We start from the raw sequence: 22750 nt of genomic DNA, 5'->3' as shown, positions 1-22750 counted from the left end.
TTCGAGGAAGTCTGAAATTTTTATGAAATTTGTGAACCGATTTTGCTGATTTTCAATACCATACTGCTTAGGACAACAATGAATATTTTTGGTGAATTTGGTTTATATCTTTTGCTTAGGTTTAACGTGAGCGTGTTTTAGACAGACAGACAGACGGACTGACAGACGGACATAGCTACATCGACTCAAAATTTGATAAGGGCCCAGAAAATATATATACTTTGTTGGGTCTCAGATGAATATTTTTTGGTGTTACACACGGAATGAAAAACTTATATATACCCTCTATCACCACTGATGGTGGTGGAGGGTATAAAAATATAGGTGAGAGAATCCCATAAGGCCTCTTGGAATAATGAATGAGATATTCCAAAAAATGAGGAAGTCTGAGGATAGTATGATGCTACGTACTCTGAGTGAATACAGCTATACAGAATTGGACGTGCGTATTTAGATGAATATAGAGTATGTGAAGAGGAAAGTGAAACTCTAGAGCACTATCTTTTTCCGGATATAACATTCCTCACGAACACTGATTGGAATTGCGTCCAGGTTACGGTTGTATTAGAGCTAGGCAAAATAATAGGCTGATTTTAACCAATAGGGATGAAAAGAAGTGTATATGCCAAATTTCATCAAATTATCTTGAAAATTGCGATCTGTAGCGTGCGCACAAAGTTAACAGGAACACAGACCGACTGACATAGCTCAGTCGACTCAGAAACTCGATTTTACCCTTATATCCCTGTAGGATATAAGAACTTTCGTTTATATCTACACTACTACTACACTACTGATTTGTGCTGGAACTAAAACATTGTTCCCACATCCATCTTAAAGTTTATTGATCAACTTAAAATCAACATATTTTGTATATTTATATCTCGAATATTACTGTTCAATGTTTATATCAAAAGATAGACATTCCAAGACCTTTCATGTTGATGTACGTTTTAATTAAATAGCTAACACAAGATCGCGTAGAAAATAAGTTTTGAAAAATTATAATAAAATACTATTTAGATAGAATTTTGAAAAACAGAAAAAATTTTAATAATTTAAATTATTTCGAAAAATTTTATGTAGAAAAAAGAAAAATTAAAAAATTTTAATAGTTTTTTGATAGCACATAAATGTTTGATATGCCATTTAAAGCGCTTTCCATATGATAGCAAAAATTACGTATATTTTCTTTGTAAGAAATATGGTAAAAATCATAAAAACCACCAAAAAGGACCTTTTTATTCCTTGATTAAATTCATCATATACTATCCTTTTAAAAAATTGGCCTTAATCATGCTGCCGATTTTCCATGAATCTAACAATCTTATATATCTTCTATGAGATGCCCTGGCAAAAAATGTACAAGAACTTTTTTCACGGCATTTTATATAAAGCATAATAATAGGCAAAAAATTTGTTTATTTTAGTAAATGCATCACAAATCTCATTGTTTGTATTAAAATACATAGTCTAATAACTTCTTTCGGTTCATTACTCTAACAGTCAATAGCAATAAATCCTTGTTTAATATTTCCGGGGAAAATATTAACAAATATTTGTATACCAAATTCATAAACTTACCATCTTTATTTGACTAATGTCAAGGTGGAAATTTCTACTATAACGTATTTTTTTCTCTATGTAAATATTATGGCACAACTAACAAAGATACACAATTTTTTTTGCTGCAAATAAAGGTGTCAAGTTGGCAATGTTGAGATAACCTATAAGACTTACAATTTACAAGTGTATTTGACATTCATATGTCTGTCTGATTAGGATAAACAATCAAAAAAGAGTTAGTTAAATACTTGTTAACAAAGACTTATTTATTTATGATATTCTTTTTTTTTTCCTTTTTTTGTTTTTGTTAGTACATAACAACAATAGCAATAAACAATGGATTAATACGAGTAACAAAAGCATAAAATTTGGATTATTTGTTTGTGTCTTTGAGGGTGTATGTATGTGTGAGAGTGTGTTTACATTCGGTTATGCATAAATTCATTTGCATACATACATATCGCTCATTTACTACAAGACTGTCATAATCCAACATTTGGGTTTTTGGACTGAATACTAGAAAATATATGTAATATTCAAGTCTTTCAAATAGTTTTGTCTTTTATTTTCGGTGTGCGAATGACTACACCCTACACCACCATAGTGGGGAGAGTAGTTTAAGTTCAGATGAGCACCTACTTTATATATCAGGTTTTATTTTTGAAATCCGGCGATCTGTTTGAAAGTTATTTAATAAATAATAAAATGTTATAAAACTATTATCCCCTTATTCACAAACAAATATTTTATTATATAAACGGTTTATAAATTAGATTTTGTATGGAAATTTTGTTTTATAAACCTTTTATAAAATAAAAATTTTGTTTGTGAATAAAGGGGTTAATGTTGATTTACTCAAAAAGCTACTTTTTGATTATACCGGTTTTGTAGTAAATGAGCGATATGCATTTCAGCAAGAATGCTTTTTATGACTTGTTTGTGTTTATTGTTAGTTATGGCAGCAATAATTTCACTTTTTTAACCTTTAGGCCAAGAAAAATCTTTCTTAAACATACCATAGGCCAACCAGTATAAGAGATTGAAGAGAGCAAATGACATGGGAAAGGCAATGCGTGATATGCGATCGATTAAAGAGACACTATTTACATAGCGCGGCCCTAGAAATATAAATAAAAGAATAATTTATATATTGTTCAATTCAGATATCTTCATTCTTACCTTTTTTATTAGCAGCTGCCTCACGTTCACGTTCCTTACGAAATTTCACATCCCCTATAAAACACAACCACACTTGTTTCGCTTTCGATATAACTGGTGCATCTGTTTGTGTTGTTCTCTCCATGGTAGAAGCATGCGAAGAGGGACATTGGAAAATGTGGGTAGGATCATCATCGTATATGGGACAAATCATGGCATTACGTTTACGAAATCCACCTGGTAAGTTTTGAGCATATTCGGAATTCTGTGAGAGTTCTGCTGCCAATGATTCATTACTCTCTCGCATAGAGGGTAATTCGGGCTCAACATCATCATAATCTAATTGTTCTTCTTCCATATCCTCCCATTCATCTTCACTAATGGCGGGTATTTCACCACTTCCCACCTTTGTGAAATAATGTACCCCAGCAAATTCCAGTAAGGTGGCAATACAATAAAGAAAACACATAAGCAGAAACCAATCGAGAGCGGTGGCATATTTTACTTTTGGCAAATCGATGCGTGAATCTAAACTGATAGTTGATAGGGTTAAAACGGCTGTTACACACAAACCGACACGATCACTGGTAGCTTCACGATGTATCCAGAAGGAGACCCATGAGAGGACGACAATCAGTATGCAAGGTACATAAACCTAAAATGATGATTATATATTAAATATATGTAAAGATTTAAACACGATTTGAAACAAAGTGCGAAAATAATAAGTAAATTTATTCGTTATATCCAATGTTGTTCCAATTAAAAAAAAAAAAAAAAATTATATTCCTCGCGAGACAGATCCTTAGATATTTTATATAAATATTTAAAAGTGTATTTTATGGTTACCGGTTGTCAACTTTTGTCATGGGTTAACATAAAACACATGAGTGATATCAATGTTCAAAGATCAAAAATATTCACTTATATAGTTTCCTGCGAAAATTTGATTAACATTTTAGTTAATGAGAATTTAAAACTGGACGGTTGCAAGAAGTGCTCTAGAATAGTTAAAGATAATCCAAACTTCTCTCCATACCTGTATCAAAAAATACCCCGTATGCCTTTTAAGATTAAACGCTACATGTAAAGTTGAAAATTCACCCTCTCGTCTGGCATAAGTTAAGTTACGACTTCTCATGCTTATCAAATCAAACTGATTTAAAGTCATGCCGGGTACAAAGGAAACAGCCTCATCACCACCCTTCCATTCATAAACCAACTGGCGACTAGTGTAACCATCTGTAATTATACATAAAACATAAGTATTTTTATTGTTCCTGGTTGGCTAACAAGTAGAGATAGATAGTTTAATGTTTACTCCAAAAATTTACTCACAACTACCAATAATTAGGGGGCATGATTGATGATCCATAGGAAAATTGATTAATTCCATGGGACAGGTGGCCTTAATGGTTAAACTGAAATGTAGCAATAGTTCAAAATTAAATGTTAGAAATTCAAAATAAAGTTTTAATTTTCATTTACCGCATGGAGTATAATATTCCACCATCTTGATCTAAACGCAATAATTTATTGGGCACCGTTATGGTATGTATATGAGAATGTTTACCATTGTAGAAGTAAGTGTCGGGACGCCAAATTTTATCCAGCATCTAAGTATTTATTATCGAAAGTAGGAAAATTAAAGAAAATTCCTTTGAACAGAAATTAATATCATCAGTTCTAGTTCAGTTCTAGTTCAGTTCTAGTTCAGTTCTAGTTCAGTTCTAGTTCAGTTCTAGTTCAGTTCTAGTTCAGTTCTAGTTCAGTTCTAGTTCAGTTCTAGTTCAGTTCTAGTTCAGTTCTAGTTCAGTTCTACTTCAGTTCTAGTTCAGTTCTAGTTCAGTTCTAGTTCAGTTCTAGTTCAGTTCTAGTTCAGTTCTAGTTCAGTTCTAGTTTAGTTCTAGTTCAGTTCTAGTTCAGTTCTAGTTCAGTTCTAGTTCTGTTCTAGTTCAGTTCTAGTTCAGTTCTAGTTCAGTTCTAGTTCTAGTTCAGTTCTAGTTCAGTTCTAGTTCAGTTAGTTCAGTTCAGTTCTAGTTCAGTTCTAGTTCAGTTCTAGTTCAGTTCTAGTTCAGTTCTAGTTCAGTTCTCAGTTCAGTTCTAGTTCAGTTCTAGTTCAGTTCTAGTTCAGTTCAGTTCTAGTTCAGTTCTAGTTCAGTTCTAGTTCAGTTCTAGTTCAGTTCTAGTTCAGTTCTAGTTCAGTTCTAGTTCAGTTCTAGTCGTTCTAGTTCAGTTCTAGTTCAGTTCTAGTTCAGTTCTAGTTCAGTTCTAGTTCAGTTCTAGTTCAGTTCTAGTTCAGTTCTAGTTCAGTTCTAGTTCAGTTCTAGTTCAGTTCTAGTTCAGTTCTAGTTCAGTTCTAGTTCAGTTCTAGTTCAGTTCTAGTTCAGTTCTAGTTCAGTTCTAGTTCAGTTCTAGTTCAGTTCTAGTTCAGTTCTAGTTCAGTTCTAGTTCAGTTCTAGTTCAGTTCTAGTTCAGTTCTAGTTCAGTTCTAGTTCAGTTCTAGTTCAGTTCTAGTTCAGTTCTAGTTCAGTTCTAGTTCAGTTCTAGTTCAGTTCTAGTTCAGTTCTAGTTCAGTTCTAGTTCAGTTCTAGTTCAGTTCTAGTTCAGTTCTAGTTCAGTTCTAGTTCAGTTCTAGTTCAGTTCTAGTTCAGTTCTAGTTCAGTTCTAGTTCAGTTCTAGTTCAGTTCTAGTTCAGTTCTAGTTCAGTTCTAGTTCAGTTCTAGTTCAGTTCTAGTTCAGTTCTAGTTCAGTTCTAGTTCAGTTCTAGTTCAGTTCTAGTTCAGTTCTAGTTCAGTTCTAGTTCAGTTCTAGTTCAGTTCTAGTTCAGTTCTAGTTCAGTTCTAGTTCAGTTCTAGTTCAGTTCTTTCAGTTCTAGTTCAGTTCTAGTTCAGTTCTAGTTCAGTTCTAGTTCAGTTCTAGTTCAGTTCTAGTTCAGTTCTAGTTCAGTTCTAGTTCAGTTCTAGTTCAGTTCTAGTTCAGTTCTAGTTCAGTTCTAGTTCAGTTCTAGTTCAGTTCTAGTTCAGTTCTAGTTCAGTTCTAGTTCAGTTCTAGTTCAGTTCTAGTTCAGTTCTAGTTCAGTTCTAGTTCAGTTCTAGTTCAGTTCTAGTTCAGTTCTAGTTGAGTTCTAGTTCAGTTCTAGTTCAGTTCTAGTTCAGTTCTAGTTCAGTTCTAGTTCAGTTCTAGTTCAGTTCTAGTTCAGTTCTAGTTCAGTTCTAGTTCAGTTCTAGTTCAGTTCTAGTAAAGTGTAGAAATGGCTTTGGATCCTTATCTTGTTGAAATTTGCATTCTAGTGGCCAAATTAATATTTTTATGATCAATTGCAATAACTTACTTTTATGCTTAATGACAAACTCTTAATGGGACCTTGAAAACTTAAACGTTTGTCTCTCCAATATTGACGAAAATAACAATCCATTGAATAGTCCATATCTAGTTCTGAGACTGGACCCATGCTGCGTATTAAAATGTTGGTGCGAACAACAGTGGGAATACCTTAAAATAAATCATAAAACATTTCTTTAAACTATTCTCAATTTTAGATTTTACCAAACTCACCTTGACCATGTGTTGGCAACTGCGATTGCTCATAACTTTTCAAAAGATTTTCCAATATAATAGATATATTACGACTCAACATATCAGCCGAGGCTGTACGTTTACGCATAATGGTGGGATCGTTAGTAATATTATATAGATTTGGTGTGAAAGGTGTTACTTCTGGTGTGGATGATGCTGAGGTATAGTCATCAAATCTTTTTGAACGAAATCGATGTCTGTTATCTGTTGTGATCGTAAAAGATTCATAAATACGCGAAGCTTTAAAATCTGAATTAATTTTTGGTGTTAGAATTCTTTGAGGTGGATCTCTGGAGCTAGAGAAAAAAGTAGAAAATAAATCGTAACATATTTTTTTTAAAAAAACATTATAGTTCATATAATATCTGTTAAAGTCTATCATATATGTAGTCATACTATAATTTCTTTCTTGTTTGACATAATGATCAACAGCTTTTAACCATTGTAACCCTCCATTTACTACTAACCTATTTGTTGGATTGTCTTCAAATGTTTGTATTGTGGCATTTTTAGACCAATCATTATCCAATGTGTCCCAAGATGTCATGGGAATTCCTTGACAATGAAGTTTCAATATTCCAAACAATAACATAAGACTGTAAAGAGAACGGAAAAGGAAGTCTAAAGATAACGAGTTTGCATTTTATAGTTAATTACTTAAATTAGGTTTCATTTTTAAATGAATGTCCCTGGCAAAAGAAAAAACTGCTTAAATCACAAAATCTAATTTATAACCTGACAACTTGCTTTTAGTAAAAGAATACATTCACTTTTGCGAATGTTGTACATGACCACAGATTCAATATCATAAACATAATAGTATTTGTATGTGACATACTCACAGAGAAACATTAATACATTTGAGGTTAGTAAACTAGGTGCGATTTTAATAATGTAAGTTTGAAATTTTTACAAGCTTAGAAGAATAATATGCAATGTTTAGTAGTAACGCAATATAATTACATAAATATGTTTAAAAACTTGAAGTTTGAATTCGAAAAGACTTAAACTTCTGTACTTCTATCTGTGTGCTATATCCTGAGGTAAGTAAGTTAGTAAGTTTGTAGTAAGTAAGTAAGTTTGTAAGTTAGTAAGTTAGTAAGTTAGAAAGTTAGTAAGTTAGTAAGTTAGTAAGTTATTAAGTTATTAAGTTAGTAAGTTAGAAAGTTAGTAAGTTAGTAAGTTAGAAAGTTAGTAAGTTAGTAAGTTAGTGAGTTGGTAAGTTAGTAAGTTATTAAGTTAGTAATTTTGTAATTTAGTAATTTAGTAAGTTAGTAAGTTAGTAATTTAGTAAGTTAGTAAGTTAGTAAGTTAGAAAGTTAGTAAGTTAGTAAGTTAGTAAGTTAGTAAGTTAGTAAGTTACTAAGTTACTAAGTTAGTTAGTAAATTAGTAAGTTAGCAAGTTAGTAAGTTTGTTTGTTAAGATCCTTATTGAAGAAAATGTTCACTGTTTTTCTTTAAAATATAAATAATGTACACTCCTGCTTTTCTGACCACCTGTGTACATGCACATACACTAAATTAAACATCTACAAATATACATAGATACCGATAGACATGTATTGGTGTCAATTCTTATTTTTTCAACTAAAAGACTTGATCTCGTTTATCGTCATTACAAACACTTTTTAACAATCAGCACAAATAAAGAAAAAGAGTCACATCGAAATCGAAAGAAAAAACACTGTAAGTGAAAATCTTTTAAGTAGAAAAACGACTCAATATCATATAAGAAAAAACTGAAAAGAAAAGAAGAACAAGTGCAAAAATGAAACTTAAAAGTCTCAAGAGACTCGTAAAATTTTTGGTAGTTGAAAATGTGCAATCTATTAACAACAACTACTACAAAACTTGCCTAATTTCATCGTAACCCACTCGAAATGTCGAAGAGAAGTAACGTTTTTTTTATTGTTCTTTGAAATACAATGTTCAAGCTTATTTGTACTTTAAGAGCAACTGGCTTATTATTAGGACTAACAGCAATGTTTAAAATTTGGTGCATTACTTTTCTAAATAAATACTTATGTATATGTAGTTAATGAAACTTTGATACCTTATAGTTACCGTGTAGTGAAATATGTTAGAAACATGTCAATAATGTTCACCATTATAGAAAAGTTGATTTCATGCTCGCTAAAATAATGTTAAATAGGAGGTGTCAAGCTTTCACCATTACTTTATATTTTAAATTTTCTTATATGAAGTTTTCAAAATTTTAGTTTCCTAAATTTACTTAATGGTCAAATATGAACCTTTTTTCATATGCTCCACCTGTTTTGTGCTAGTTTTATCTAGTTGTATGTAAAAAAATTTACTTTCGTTTTTTGTTAAATTTTAAATTGCAAGTAAGTGTTCTTTTTTTTTGTTTTGTTAGTTTTTCTAAATTGCTATTATACTATTTATTATGAATAGAAGAAGAAACAGCGATGAAAAAAAAATTATTCATAGAAATTATAACAATCTTTCACTCGGAGGCCATGAGACATTGTTGCGTTTTCTTTTCATGCGGTGTTATTAAATACTTGACAAAACTATTTCATACAATGATACAAAAAAAAAAAAAAAAAATATTTATAAAATATATATAGACAAAAGGGAGCATTTAAAATGGCAGGATATTCAACACTTTCTGGAAGGAATTTTTTGTTGCAATTGTTTTGGCCGCAAAATATAAGAATTTATGATTTGTTGTGATTTTTTGTGTTATTAAGAATTTGAAGCATTCTTTAAAATAGAAAATTTTACAATTCACTTTTTTCTATAAAATCTCCATTAGATCGTTATTTTTACTTTCTCTTTTCTTGCTAAAAAATGAGCGATACCTCGAAAACATCAAAATGAAGTGTGTAGTGAACTCGTACTAAAATTTAAGCCGTTTAGTTTTGTGCGAGAAAGGGTTAATGCACTATAGTAGATTTTAGTTATACTCTAGTAGAGAGTATACGCTAGTAGAGAGGGTATTATGCATTTGTGCTAATAATTGTAACAGCCAAAATTATTGGTCATACACCATCCTTAAAGTATACCAATTGGATCAGAATCACTCGAAGGACGGTTCAAAAATCGGCAAAACTTAGTTTTATATAAGGCTGATACTGCCGATTTTCGTAATGATCGGTCCTCATTTGAACCTATCCCCGCTACAAAGTCACTTCAGAAAATGACGATGGTCAAAATTCAATTATAAACACTATTATAAACATATTACGATGATATTCTGCATAAACAAGTAATGTAGAAGAAATTAAATACTTCATTATTAAAAAATAACCAACATTTTTAACATAATCAGTGGAGTAGGTTGTTAGTTAGTTAGTTAGTTAGTCAGTTAATTATAGTTAGTTAGTTAGTTAGTTAGTTAGTTAGTTAGTTAGTTAGTTAGTTAGTTAGTTAAGTTAGTTAGTAGTTAGTTAGTAGTAGTTAGTTAGTTAGTTAGTTAGTTAGTTAGTTAGTTAGTTAGTTAGTTAGTAGTTAGTTAGTTAGTTAGTTAGTAGTAGTTAGTTAGTTAGTTAGTTAGTTAGTAGTTAGTTAGTTAGTTAGTTAGTTAGTAGTAGTTAGTAGTTAGTTATAGTTAGTTAGTTAGTTAGTTAGTTAGTTAGTTAGTTAGTTAGTTGTAGTAGTTAGTTAGTTAGTTAGTTAGTTAGTAGTTAGTTAGTTAGTTAGTTAGTTAGTTAGTTAGTTAGTTAGTTAGTTAGTTAGTTAGAGTAGTTAGTTAGTTAGTTAGTAGTAGTTAGTTAGTTAGTTAGTTAGTTAGTTAGTTAGTAGTTAGTTAGTTAGTAGTTAGTAGTTAGTTAGTTAGTAGTAGTTAGTTAGTTAGTTAGTAGTTAGTTAGTAGTTAGTTAGTTAGTTAGTTAGTTAGTAGTTAGTTAGTTAGTTAGTTAGGAGTTAGTTAGTTAGTAGTTAGTTAGTTAGTTAGTTAGTTAGTTAGTTAGTTAGTAGTTTTAGTTAGTTAGTTAGTTAGTTAGTTAGTTAGTTAGTTAGTTAGTTAGTTAGTAGTAGTTAGTTAGTTAGTTAGTTAGTAGTTAGTTAGTTAGTTAGTTAGTTAGTTAGTTAGTTAGTAGTAGTTAGTTAGTTAGTAGTTAGTTAGTTAGTTAGTTAGTTAGTAGTAGTTAGTTAGTAGTTAGTTAGTTAGTTAGTTAGTTAGTTAGTAGTTAGTTAGTTAGTAGTTAGTTAGTTAGTTAGTTAGTTAGTAGTTAGTAGTTAGTTAGTTAGTTAGTTAGTTAGTAGTAGTTAGTTAGTTAGTTAGTTAGTTAGTTAGTTAGTTAGTTAGTTAGTAGTAGTAGTTAGTTAGTTAGTTAGTTAGTTAGTTAGTAGTAGTAGTTAGTTAGTTAGTAGTTAGTTAGTTAGTTAGTTAGTTAGTTAGGTAGTAGTTAGTTAGTAGTTAGTTAGTTAGTTAGTTAGTTAGTTAGTTAGTTAGTTAGTTAGTTAGTAGTTAGTAGTTAGTTAGTTAGTTAGTTAGTTAGTTAGTTAGTTAGTAGTTAGTTAGTTAGTTAGTTAGTTAGTTAGTAGTTAGTTAGTTAGTTAGTTAGTTAGTAGTTAGTTAGTAGTTAGTTAGTTAGTTAGTTAGTAGTTAGTAGTTAGTTAGTTAGTTAGTAGTTAGTTAGTTAGTTAGTTAGTAGTTAGTTAGTTAGTTAGTTAGTTAGTTAGTTAGTAGTTAGTTAGTAGTTAGTTAGTTAGTTAGTTAGTTAGTTAGTTAGTTAGTTAGTTAGTTAGTTAGTTAGTTAGTTAGTTAGTTAGTTAGTTAGTTAGTAGTTAGTTAGTTAGTAGTTAGTTAGTAGTTAGTTAGTTAGTTAGTTAGTAGTTAGTTAGTTAGTTAGTAGTTAGTTAGTTAGTAGTTAGTTAGTTAGTTAGTTAGTAGTAGTTAGTAGTTAGTTAGTTAGTTAGTTAGTTAGTTAGTTAGTTAGTTAGTTAGTTAGTTAGTTAGTTAGTTAGTAGTTAGTTAGTTAGTTACTAGTTAGTTAGTTAGTAGTTAGTTAGTTAGTTAGTTAGTAGTTAGTTAGTTAGTTAGTTAGTTAGTTAGTAGTTAGTTAGTTAGTTAGTTAGTTAGTTAGTAGTTAGTTAGTTAGTTAGTTAGTTATTTAGTTAGTTAGTTAGTTAGTTAGTTAGTTAGTTAGTTAGTTAGTTAGTTAGTTAGTTAGTAGTTAGTTAGTAGTTAGTTAGGTTAGGTTAGTTAGTTAGTTAGTTCGTAGTTAGTTAGTTAGTTAGTAGTTAGTTAGTTAGTTAGTTAGTTAGTTAGTTAGTTAGTCACAGATAGTAACAGATAGTAACAGATAGTAACAGACATTACTTTTACACATTAAAGTTACGTATACGCATCAACATTATTTTCCCCTCATTGTTCTTTTTCCTAAAATAATCAAGTATACGACCCATTAACCACGAATTTAACTTTCAAACACTACACACTCTTTAAACTTTTACATAAATATGTAAAAACTACATACCTATGAGCATGTAATTTATGAAATAAAAAATATTTCTACTTCAATAGAGTTTGAACAAGAGTAAATACTTGAACATTAAAATAAAGTATATAAATCAACCTTCTTGAAAGATATTCCACTTTCCAGAAAGTGAAAACAATGAAGTATAATTTCAGTTATAAGATTTCCTTTTGATTTTTATTGATTTAAGTTTTAGAATTCATGAAAATAATAATGAACCTGCATGTCAACTGCATATTTAAAAAACGCCACCACAATTATAAATAATAATTGCTGGAACAAAAGCTGAGGATATTAAAGCCATTATAAGTTGTTAGTTGTACTTGCCCGCAAGGTGTAAATTGAATTTGTAGAAAAAATGTAGAATTTATACATGTATAATGGATTACGTTATTTCTTTTTTTCGCTGAGGTTAGTTTGCTTTGTTTTTTCATTTTTGTTCTATAGAGATGTTGGTCAATGTACAGCAACTTGTTGTTACTTGTATTCATCTTGGTATGATTCTATTATATGCTTAATGTGACCAACTAAGTACATGATTTTTATTATTAAAAATAGCATTGTAAAGAAAAGTATAGATTTTTACTCTATTATCTAGGTAATTTACAACACTATTTCAACATTATCATATAAATTTTTATTAAAAACTGAAGAAACACAATTTTTTTATTAAGCTTAATTAAAAAAGGATGTTGGTCCTTTTAAGCATTATATATGTCTGTATGTTTGTTACCTTCAACTACACATACTCAAACATTGTCGAAATATGATGAATTGTATAAAAAATACCTCAAGACACACACAAATCTCTGTAAAAGTATTTTTCGCATACACAAGAAAACATTGTGTTGACACTTTTTTTGTTACGCTACATGTATTAATTATTTTTTGTCTCCACTATTTGAAGGGTATTAAAACAAACAAAAAATAAAAAAATGGAAAATTATTTTGCCGGCAGCTAAACGAACGCCAATGTCAAAATGCAACAACACTATTTGATGTGTCAAATGTTATAACATTTAAACAGAGCACATACACTCACGCAAAACCAGCAAATATTAAAGTTCGAAAAGAAATTAAAATAATTTCACTAACGCCTTTATTAAGTACAAGTCATTGGAAAAGTTTCTGTTATTATTTAAAATATTATTTCTATCCCCTTAAGAATTGAAAATTTGTGTTTGCTGGGTTATAAAGAATGTACATAAATGCTCATAATTTGTATAGGCAAAAGGGAAAACTATCGACATACATCATAATACTTGTATTATGCTATAAAGAGTTACACAGCATGTAATCGTATTTTGACTTTTCCTTTTCATACCCTACATCACTATATATGTATGTATATACGTTTGTGCTGATGTTTGTAACTTACATACATAAATAATGTAATACATGGTGGTATGTTGTGCTAAGACCGAATAGTTTTAAATTTGGTTAGAATAGGTCCATATTATGATCATCCGTCTATAGGTGATTTGAGATCCTGTTCAGAAAACTTTCTTGTTTATAAAATAATGAAAGAATTCTGGACAAGTGACTTGTTGTGTTTTTTTATAAAATTGCATAGATTCCTAAGTCTCTCATTACACAAAGAGGTTATATATTTTCATATGTTTATAAAATTCGGTAAAATAGAGCAACTGAATTTCATAATTACAATTGTAATTCTCAGCCTTAATACTACCTTTCCGAAAACATTACAGTTATGTACCACATATGTTGTCGGTTATACCCGACTATTAGAATTTAACTTATAAAAATACACATGCATACATATATAAAGACATTTTAAATATCTCTAAGCTATTTAAATTAAGTATTCCGTGGCTTTGTAATCGTTATATATTTATATGTATGTGTACATCTTTTGGTTTTTATATCTTGACATTAAAGTATTAGCATGTACTTGATTTCATTGAAACATTGAAGTAATTTAGTCTGTTGCAATAGATAGTTTAAGAAATAGAAACATAAAAGTCTACATATAAGTAGGTACGTTTCAAAAGGGTATTTCTTATTTGGAACACGTTTGTTTTTTTCTTTACTTTGCATATGTATAGTGATAGTATAGTGATTCTGAAGTTTTACCTCACCCGCCTTATGTTCCAGACCTATGCAGAACGCTCTCTCTCTTTGATACGCTCTCTCTCTCTTTGATACACTTCCCTTAAGAACAGGGTATCCGAAATAAATTTGTATCGTTTTTGGCCTCAAAAGATGAGCTATTCTTTTCACTAGGAATACTTATGTTGTCAGAAAGACATGAAAAGATCACTTCACTCAATGACCAATTCTGTGCTTAAACTTATATTGTACAAAAATTTCATATTAAAAAATAAAAATGTTTAAAAATTAGAGATTTTTATTGTATACACTGAATAAAACCATTACAAAGATACCTTTCACGAAAACACCCTTTATAATAATTTATAGAAATATGCATGTTCATTACACACATCAATATGTATATACATATTTGAAATAAATTTTTATTGTATCAGAATTATAAAGCTTAAACCCGCATTCTTAAGCTGGGGTAACAATATAAGTATTATCTCTTAAATGCAGAACAAAGTTGTGCGGAAAGATAATAAGAATCAGTAAATTAAAGAATGCAATAGAAGAAAGTTCCCTTTTATAGGTTTTTAATATAGATGTTTATTGCATTGTAGAAAATTCAAAAAGTAACGGTTAAAGAACGAAAATGTACTGAAAGATCTTTCTTTAAAAATTAACAATCAATTAGTACCCTATAAGTTCGATTTCTAACAATATTGCAGAAAAATTGAAAAAGTACCTTCTTGTAGATTTTAATGTAAAAAGGATGCCAAAAGTTTAATTTTAAAGGAAATTAAAAAATAATCGGTTGAACAATAACAAGTAGAGTTGTATATTCGCCTATGTCAAATCTTATATACCTTTCACCATGATGTGTTAAAAAAAATAGTCAGTACGAATTTTATTATAAAAAATCAAAAAATACCAGTCGTAAAAAGAAAAAATATTGCAATGTCCTGTGTGCATAAAAGCCAAAAAGTACCAGTCATATAACGAAATAGTACCAAAAATCTTTTCCTGCAGATTTTCACTAATTTAGGACTCTTAATAATAAACTTTAATTTTATGTTTCTAGGTTCATGAAGAAGGAAAAAGTACTAAATGGTCCCCTTTTATATGATCTCCCTCACTTATTTTCATGTTTCTATGTTCAATATGGTAGAAAATTCAAAGAGTACCTTTTGAAGAATGAGAAAGTACCAAAAGTTCCCCTTTTATAGGTTCTCATTTAATCCGGGCTCTACATGCTTGATTTCATGTTTCTTTGTTCAATATTATACAAAATTCAAAAAGTACCTTCTGTATAACGAAAAAGTACCAAAAAGTTCCCTTTTCAAGGTTCTCACTTAATACGGGCTCTACATGATTAATTTCATGTTTCTAGGTTCAATATTATAGAAAATTCAAAAAGTACCTTTAGTACAACGAAAAAGTACCAAAAAGTTCCCTTTTATAGGTTCTCACTTAATTCGGGCTCTAGAACGAAATAGTACCAAAAAGTCCCCTTTTGTATAGAAAATTTCTAGAAAAGTTCTCACTTAATCCGGGCTCTACATTCTTAATTTCATATTTCTAGGTTCAATATTTTTTAAAATTGAAAAAGTACCTTTCATACAACGAAAAAGTACCAAAAAGTACCCTTTTATAGGTTCTCACTTAACCCGGGCTCTACATACTTAATTTCATGTCTCTAACCAATAACAACACACAGCTTCATTCGTAATTGTTGTTCTTTCTTTGCATTGTTTTTATAAGTGCAATAACAAAATTTTCCGTATGGTTATGTGTTTTGTTGTCATTTGTTTATTATTTCTGTCTGTGCATGAATGAAAAATCTCAAATTTTGATGAAATTTTCAGAGGTAGTCTCCGATTTTTGTACATATCTTCCTTAATAATGAACCGAATTTGCTGATTTTAAATAGCTTTCTATTCGATCGTATGTCTGATAGATTTATTGAAGATTTGGATCTCACAGATATCTGGGGTCTTCTGAAAAATGATTTCAACATACACACAGAAAGACAGACCGACCGACCGACAGACGGACAGACAGACAAACAGGCATTTGAAAACAAACTTAACTAAAAGAGGCGATTGCGTAGACGGAGAGGCGGACATCGCTAAACCGACTTCGAGGCCTATAAGGATGTACAAATTATATTTGTATCTTATGAGGACACAAAATTAATATTTTTAAATTATGAACAAAATGGCAAACTTTTATTTACCCTTCTCACGAAGGTGTAGGGTATACAAAATTACAAAAAGTTAATTCCTACAGATTTTCAATCACTCCTGAGCCTAAATTTTTATTTCTACTTTCATTGTTATAAAAAACTCAAAAAGTACCAGTAGAAGAACGAAGAACCAGGTTCAATATTAAATTCCCTTTCTTTAGATTTTCATTCACTCCTGAGCCTGGATTTGCTTAATATTTTCAATTGAGGAAATCTCTTTTATGATTGATTTAATTTGATTGATTTAATTCTATATTATTTTAGATTAAAGAGTTTCTTTGCATTTATTTTTTTCTAAATTACAATTTGAACTTTGATAAAATTAAGACAAATATAATAAAACACTTATACGTACATGCTATTTGTGCAAGAACACCGACTAATAGAAATCACCATCTTTGTTTTTGTCCCCCTTATTCAATACATCAAAGAATTTACTTTTATATAAAGATACGGATAAAAGTTTTTAATAAATTTATTAAAAAAATAAAAAGAAAAAAGCTACAACTACAATGTAAGAAAATGTACTTTAATATAGGAGAAAAAATTTCAACAGGGATGTGCGAAAAAAGTGTTGGGTATAGAGTGGAAAGGTTTTATGCATACAATAGGATATAATTATATGAAAAACATATAGAAATCCTTATTTAACAATATAAAATTTTCAGTCAAAACATTGAATTTCAGAACTTTAGCTTACCATCAACTATAACATATACCTTAAGCTACTCAATGCATTTAAATTTTTTTAATTAGGTCAATTTAAACGAAAGTTATTGAATATTTTCTAATATTACCTCCAATTAATATTACTCATACGTACAGTATGTTAACTTTTTTTCATATAAAGTTTAAACTTATTTGTATATAAAATTTGCACAAAATTATAAAGTTAAGCAACAATAAAAATAAATTGGAATTATTTAATGTGGAAAATAAAGAAAAGTTATTTTTATAGATTAGGAGATAAAAACATAGAAAATAATGAAAAGACAAAAACGGAAATGCTTCAAATGAAACGATTTCCTGCTGCGTATGTGAAAAATTTTGCTAGATTCCATGTAAGTACTACCAATTACTAAATGTACTCTTTATTATTTGTCATTCTGTGTAACGCACACTTATATATTTGTCTATAAAACCCTACGCATACATTCGTATTAAACAAACTGACAAGCGTGCGAGTGTTTGTGTGTGTTTTTATAGAATATTGTTTATTTTATTATAGCAGTTGTTATGGATGGATAATGCACTTGAATTCTGTAGTTTTTTTTTTTGTTCATTGCATTGCACTTAACCTAAACTGTTTGTTATGTAGTAGTGTGACAGCTTAAGCAATTTTGCTATATTTGCAAAAAACAATCTCTTGATTTACTTGGCTTTTTTACGAAAAAAAAATATATTGGAAAAAAATACCACATTTTAAACAAAAACAGTAGGGCACCACGTTGAACCACATGTATAGAGGAAAACCATATATATATCTCAAATATGTTGCATACTTGTAGGTGAATTTAACTCAAACCATTCAAACGCTTACAAATCATCTCCCATGATGACGTTTTATTTCAATCAAGCTTATGGATTTAGTATTATGGTTTTGTATACATATATTGTACTTGTATAGTCACGAGTCCTCTTATCTTTATGTCTTCATTAGTACAGTAAAATTTTAATTGTTTCCATAATCCGTCACTTGATTTATTATAGAAATTTGTATGCATGTATATGTATTCTTTGTACATTTTACTAGTCTCGCAGACACATCAATAATTAAATTTTTGTTTTTCAGTTTTGGCATATTTTTTCAATTATCAATTATTAAATTTCGTTTAGCTTAAGTCTGCTATATTTAGCTAAAATTTCATATTATTAGAGAAAATACTTTACAGTTTATGTATGACAATGTCCACCACATAAAGTATTTATTTATCGCTTATTTTCGAAATTTAGCTGTAAGCATTGTTTATTTGTAAAACGCTATTAGGCAAATTGTTTTGTTTTAAAAATATTGTTTTTTTTCTCGCATTAACTGGTGTGAATTTTCCTATGATAAATTGTTTAAAATTAGGCATTTATTTTTACATAATTGTCGCAAAGAGGCAATATGTAGCTTTGGGTCAATTAGAAAAATTAGATTTGTAATGACAAAGATCAGGGTAACCAAAAAGTTTACAGTTGGTTTGTTGTATAAGCATATTGGTAAGTTATTTATCTTTTTGAGAAATCGTAGGAATATTTGCATATTTAAAATTTTAGAGCATATTTTGCTCATTGCATTTGAAACAGGCTTAATATGGGGCCTAGGAGCAAATATGGACCGATACGGATTTAGTATTTATAAAATTTGAACATTCAACCCATTTTCTGAAGAGGACTTTGTATAGGAGATAGAGTCAAATGAGGCTCAATCTTTATGAAATTTGGAAAGGTCGTCAGGACTGGTGAGCTCTAAGCCAATTGGTATACTTTAAGGTGGGTATAGGACAAATATTTTTGTGTGTTTCGAACATCAGCACAAACCCAATATACTCTCCCCACTAAAGTGGTGTAGGGTATACAAATTTTAAAAAGTTTTGCAAAGATGCAAAAAGTGTAAAATTTTATTTATACACTGAAAATAATCCATGCTTAACTTTACGAAAAAAAATTTCGTAACTTCTTTTTTCGTAATATTTACAAAAATTTCGTGTATAATACGAAATATTATTTAATAAGACCCTTTTCTATTTTTACGAAAGTACGAGAACCTTTCGTAATACTTTTTTCTTAAATTTTAGCGAAATTAAACATAATGATATTAATTATATTATCGTTAAATAAAACTACAAACATTTTCATAAAAATTAAGAAAAAGTATAATATAATTCACGAACTATTTTCATAAAAAAAATTAAAAATTCGTGTGGAGAATAGTTTTTAACTAAAATTAGAAAAATTATTTTAAAATGAAAAAAAATTTTTGCATAAATTAATATTTTGTAAATTTTACCATATTTATTCAAAATTCACTTTTTTCAATTTATTTAAATTAATTTTTCCAATATTATTTTGCATTATACTAAAATATTTCGTACAACTTCGTATATATTACGAAATAATTTCGTAATGCGAAACAATGAAAGATTCACACAATGTACTACAATTTTCGTATATATTAGGCATAGATTTAAAAAATATAAATAAAAACCCCATTTTAAGATTTTAGCTCTAAAAGTTTCCTGAACATACGAATTTTTATTAAATTAATTTGAGAGGTTCTAAGTCTCCCTAATGAAAGTCCGCCTTTTTTCTACAAATGTTCACATCTTCTTCATACAAAATGTAAAGATTTTATCTCTAATAGTTTTCCAGATAAACGTATTCTTGTGTTTAATTCATATGGGAGGTGACACACCTCCTTTTGCTAGTCGGCTCGTTAAATACCTTAAATAGTCGTGTTGGTACTAATGTGACTCCGAAAAAAGAGGGACCTCTAGCTGTTATATTTTTTCAGCACTTTATTAAGTACTTCTTTATATAGGCCACGCCCACCATAGCGAGACTCACATTTTGTATGTATGTCTTAGTTGTCTATACAAAACTTTAGGAATTTATATGTTGCAGTTTCTGAGACATACGATTTTTAATACTTATTTTTTCATGTGGGCCTCGCATCTCGCTCACTTGAAATTTCCTGCTAGGTAATGAAAAAATATGTTTTTGTTTTGTTAACAGTATTATCATGAGTTTTTTAAGAATTTTGATAATATCTTTTCGAAAGTATGTCTGACAATTAAATATATGGATCACAGAGTCTTAACAAATTGATTTTAACAGACAGGCAGACAGACAGACAAACAAACAGATATACAGACAGACAGACAAACAGACAGACAGACAGACGGACAGACAGACAGACAGACAGACAGACAGACAGACAGACAGACATACAGACATACAGACAGATATACAGACAGACAGATATACAGACAAACAGACAGACGGACAGACAGACTTTTTTTGTCCTTTGACTCTAGGACAAAAATTTGAGAAATGGTTTTTAAATTTTTTTACATTTTCGTTTCGAAAATCAGTACCTTATTTTTCTCTATACAAAAGAGGCCATTCTAATGTATTTACTGTTATACTGCATAGGGTTGGAAAATTATAGTATGGAAATTAGGAAAGTATGAAAATACTTCGATGGAAAAATCATTACAGTTCTGTCACTAGGGAGTTGAGAAAATTTTTACTGACTCTTACAAATCAGTTACCATAGGAAAAATTTTTTGAATATAAAATTGAATTCCTCAATTAAGATTCTCTCTAAAATTACACATTATAGTGAGTTGTCTGTAGAGCTTCTAGATTTCGAGTGAAATGGCCTTTTATGTTTTCACTTAAAGACTTGTAGGAAAAAACTCTTTAAAGGTTTAGAATTTAAACTTTTTGTTACTGCGAATATTTTTTCTACAATAGTGTATTTCTGTGGTGAACAATTTTTTGGTCCTTTTGAGAATCATGTAATATTTTGATTTCATTTCAATAAAAGTTTGCTTGTGAATAAAAGGGTCATATATTCTACCGTTTTACTTGACTGTTGACTTTTTGAAAATAAAAAGTGATTAAAAATTTTCACTTACTAGTTTTCAAGTAATATGGACTTTAAAGTTTTTTCTCAGTTTTTAATGCAAAAAAAGTCCATATTTTCATCATATCGGCAGTAGTGTGATTATATGATGATTAATGATTAAAAATTTTAATGTTTTTGTCTCTTTTAGTTTTTGAAATATGGGCTTGAATTTTTTCACTTCGTTACTTTAACACAAGAAAATATTCGATTCCAAAAAACTGTCGTTTTTACTTACTTTGCAAATTTGTTAATTTTACTCCAGTATTTGAAGATTTTCAGGTTTTACACTGAATCGTTTTTGTATTAAGAATTAAAATAACTTTTGTTATTAGTTCCCCTTGAAATCTGATAAGTTCTACAAAAAATTGCTTTTTATGTTTGATTTTAAGGGCCTTATTCATAAAAATTTAGCAAAGGTTTATTAATCATATTTTTATACAAAATGTTTCTACTAAACCTTGACCCTAAATATTTAATGAACATTTTCATAATAAATTTTGTAAATTTTAAAACAAATTTAAATATTTTTAAATTTAACTTTAAAAAACATTTATATAAATTTATGCTTAAAATTCACTCATCACTTTTAATTTTCCTTTTGAAAAAAAAAAAAAAATAATAATAATTTGTCTAAAAATATGAAGTCACATATTCACCTCCACAGTAATTTAGATAATCTACGGAAGTGCACATCATTAAAGACGATATTAAAAAAAATTGTTAATTGATTTTTTCATTTTTAAAAATATAACCCAAGCGTCAAACACTTAAAAACACACTTACCACCACAGTATCAATAAAGGACGTTTTAAAATAAACATTTTTTAAACTATTTTTTTTGTAATATTAAAAGAATTTTGATAAAAAAATTAACAACAACTCATATTTTTAATAAATTTTCTAGAAATTTTTATGTTTAATATTCTATTTAAATATTTATAATATTTTTTTCAATTTAACCGTTTTCTGGCGAAAAGCTTTTACACGCACAAATGGTTGCAATGCAACTAACACAAAAATCAAATTGTCTCGAAAACTTAAGTTCCGTTATTATTTTGTGTGACTTGGTGACTATGCCTCCTTCTTCTAGTCTAGTTTGTTTGCTTTTTGCCTATTTTGTCACAGCTATTGCCACAACCACACTTATGTATACGTACGTACACAAACACATGTTCAAATGCTTAAAGTGTAAATGTGTGAGTTTTGTAAGGATGTATTAGATTTAGGCGCCAAACATGAAAATAATGACTGACAGCTACAAACTGACTGACTTGTTGTTGTTAAATTTTGCTTTAGTATGTTGAATGTGTGTATGAATGCCGTGTACATATGATGTGTAGATTACGTTTGGTTTTCCTTTGGGTGCATTGTACCAGCAAGTATTTTGTTTACAATGTAATAAGCATGCGCATGAATACACATGTCACGTGTAGGGAATAATATTGGATTTTATTCATTCATTAAAGTGGATGTTATTGGTTTAAACAAGTATTTTTTGTTGTATGTATGCAGGTATTTGTAGGAACCTTACTACTACTTGTGATGTGTAGTAATAAATTGTTAACAGTGTGTTATTTTGATTTACTGCCTGTGTTTGATTTTCAAACAAAACTAATAATTTTAAAATTCATTTAATTTATTAGGAATGCTGAAAAGTAAATAGTGAAAATAAATTGATTTTTTAATATTTACTGCACAGTGATTTTATGTAGTTAATTAGTTGAAATAAATATTTTTTTTATTTTGTCGCTAAAACTCCGCTAAAGAGCATAAAGAAAAACATATTGTAAGTAACTGGAACAATTTTTAGTTTTGTCATCTAAAGACCAATATTTGACGGTCAAATGTATCCTCGGCCTTTTTTTGGAATGATTTGATATGGGGTCGAACCAGAGCACCAGATAATCTCGTACTACGGATGGCCAGTTACCGGCAGGACTTTGTCCTGGATGGTCAGTTGGTTGAAGTTCCTTCTGGGTCCATGTAGTGGCTGTGGTTTGCCACCTGCGTGTAAGAAGTACAATGGGGCGGTAATGAGTCGCCACAGAAGATCACCCAGTGGATGAAAAAGACCTCCATGAAATA

At 29.4% G+C, this 22750-nt stretch overlaps 1 protein-coding gene across 1 annotated transcript; it reads right to left on the bottom strand.

Moving 5' to 3' along the window:
• Positions 1 to 1866: 1866 nt before the first annotated feature.
• Positions 1867 to 21758, bottom strand: LOC119602887 (gamma-aminobutyric acid receptor subunit alpha-6). Its single transcript, XM_037954670.1, has 9 exons — positions 21449 to 21758; positions 6771 to 6899; positions 6283 to 6599; positions 6059 to 6219; positions 4213 to 4340; positions 4063 to 4145; positions 3764 to 3966; positions 2746 to 3379; positions 1867 to 2684 (listed from the first exon to the last, which is right to left on the bottom strand). The coding sequence occupies exons 1-9, from the start codon at positions 21484 to 21486 to the stop codon at positions 2545 to 2547; spliced, it is 1833 nt and encodes a 610-aa protein (XP_037810598.1). The 5' UTR covers positions 21487 to 21758; the 3' UTR covers positions 1867 to 2544.
• Between the last annotated feature and the right edge of the window lie 992 nt (positions 21759 to 22750).

This window comes from Lucilia sericata, unplaced genomic scaffold, assembly GCF_015586225.1.
Source record: "Lucilia sericata isolate MDLA Ls3-8-SP2 unplaced genomic scaffold, ASM1558622v1 Contig000260F_arrow, whole genome shotgun sequence".
In the NCBI taxonomy this organism is placed as follows: domain Eukaryota; kingdom Metazoa; phylum Arthropoda; class Insecta; order Diptera; family Calliphoridae; genus Lucilia; species Lucilia sericata.
Note: the sequence above shows the minus strand (reverse complement) of the source record. Positions and strands in the feature narration are given on the sequence as shown.

What these genes read in the sequence shown, in the direction of transcription:
- LOC119602887 (XM_037954670.1), bottom strand. Translation starts at nt 21,486, where the DNA reads ATGTTTATTTTAAAACGTCCTTTATTGATACTGTGGTG. An exon ending in GTTGCCAACACATGGTCAAG is followed by an intron (nt 6,220 to 6,282) that starts GTGAGTTTGGTA and finishes ATTTATTTTAAG; the next exon opens with GTATTCCCACTGTTGTTCGC. An exon ending in GGAATATTATACTCCATGCG is followed by an intron (nt 4,146 to 4,212) that starts GTAAATGAAAAT and finishes GCTACATTTCAG; the next exon opens with TTTAACCATTAAGGCCACCT.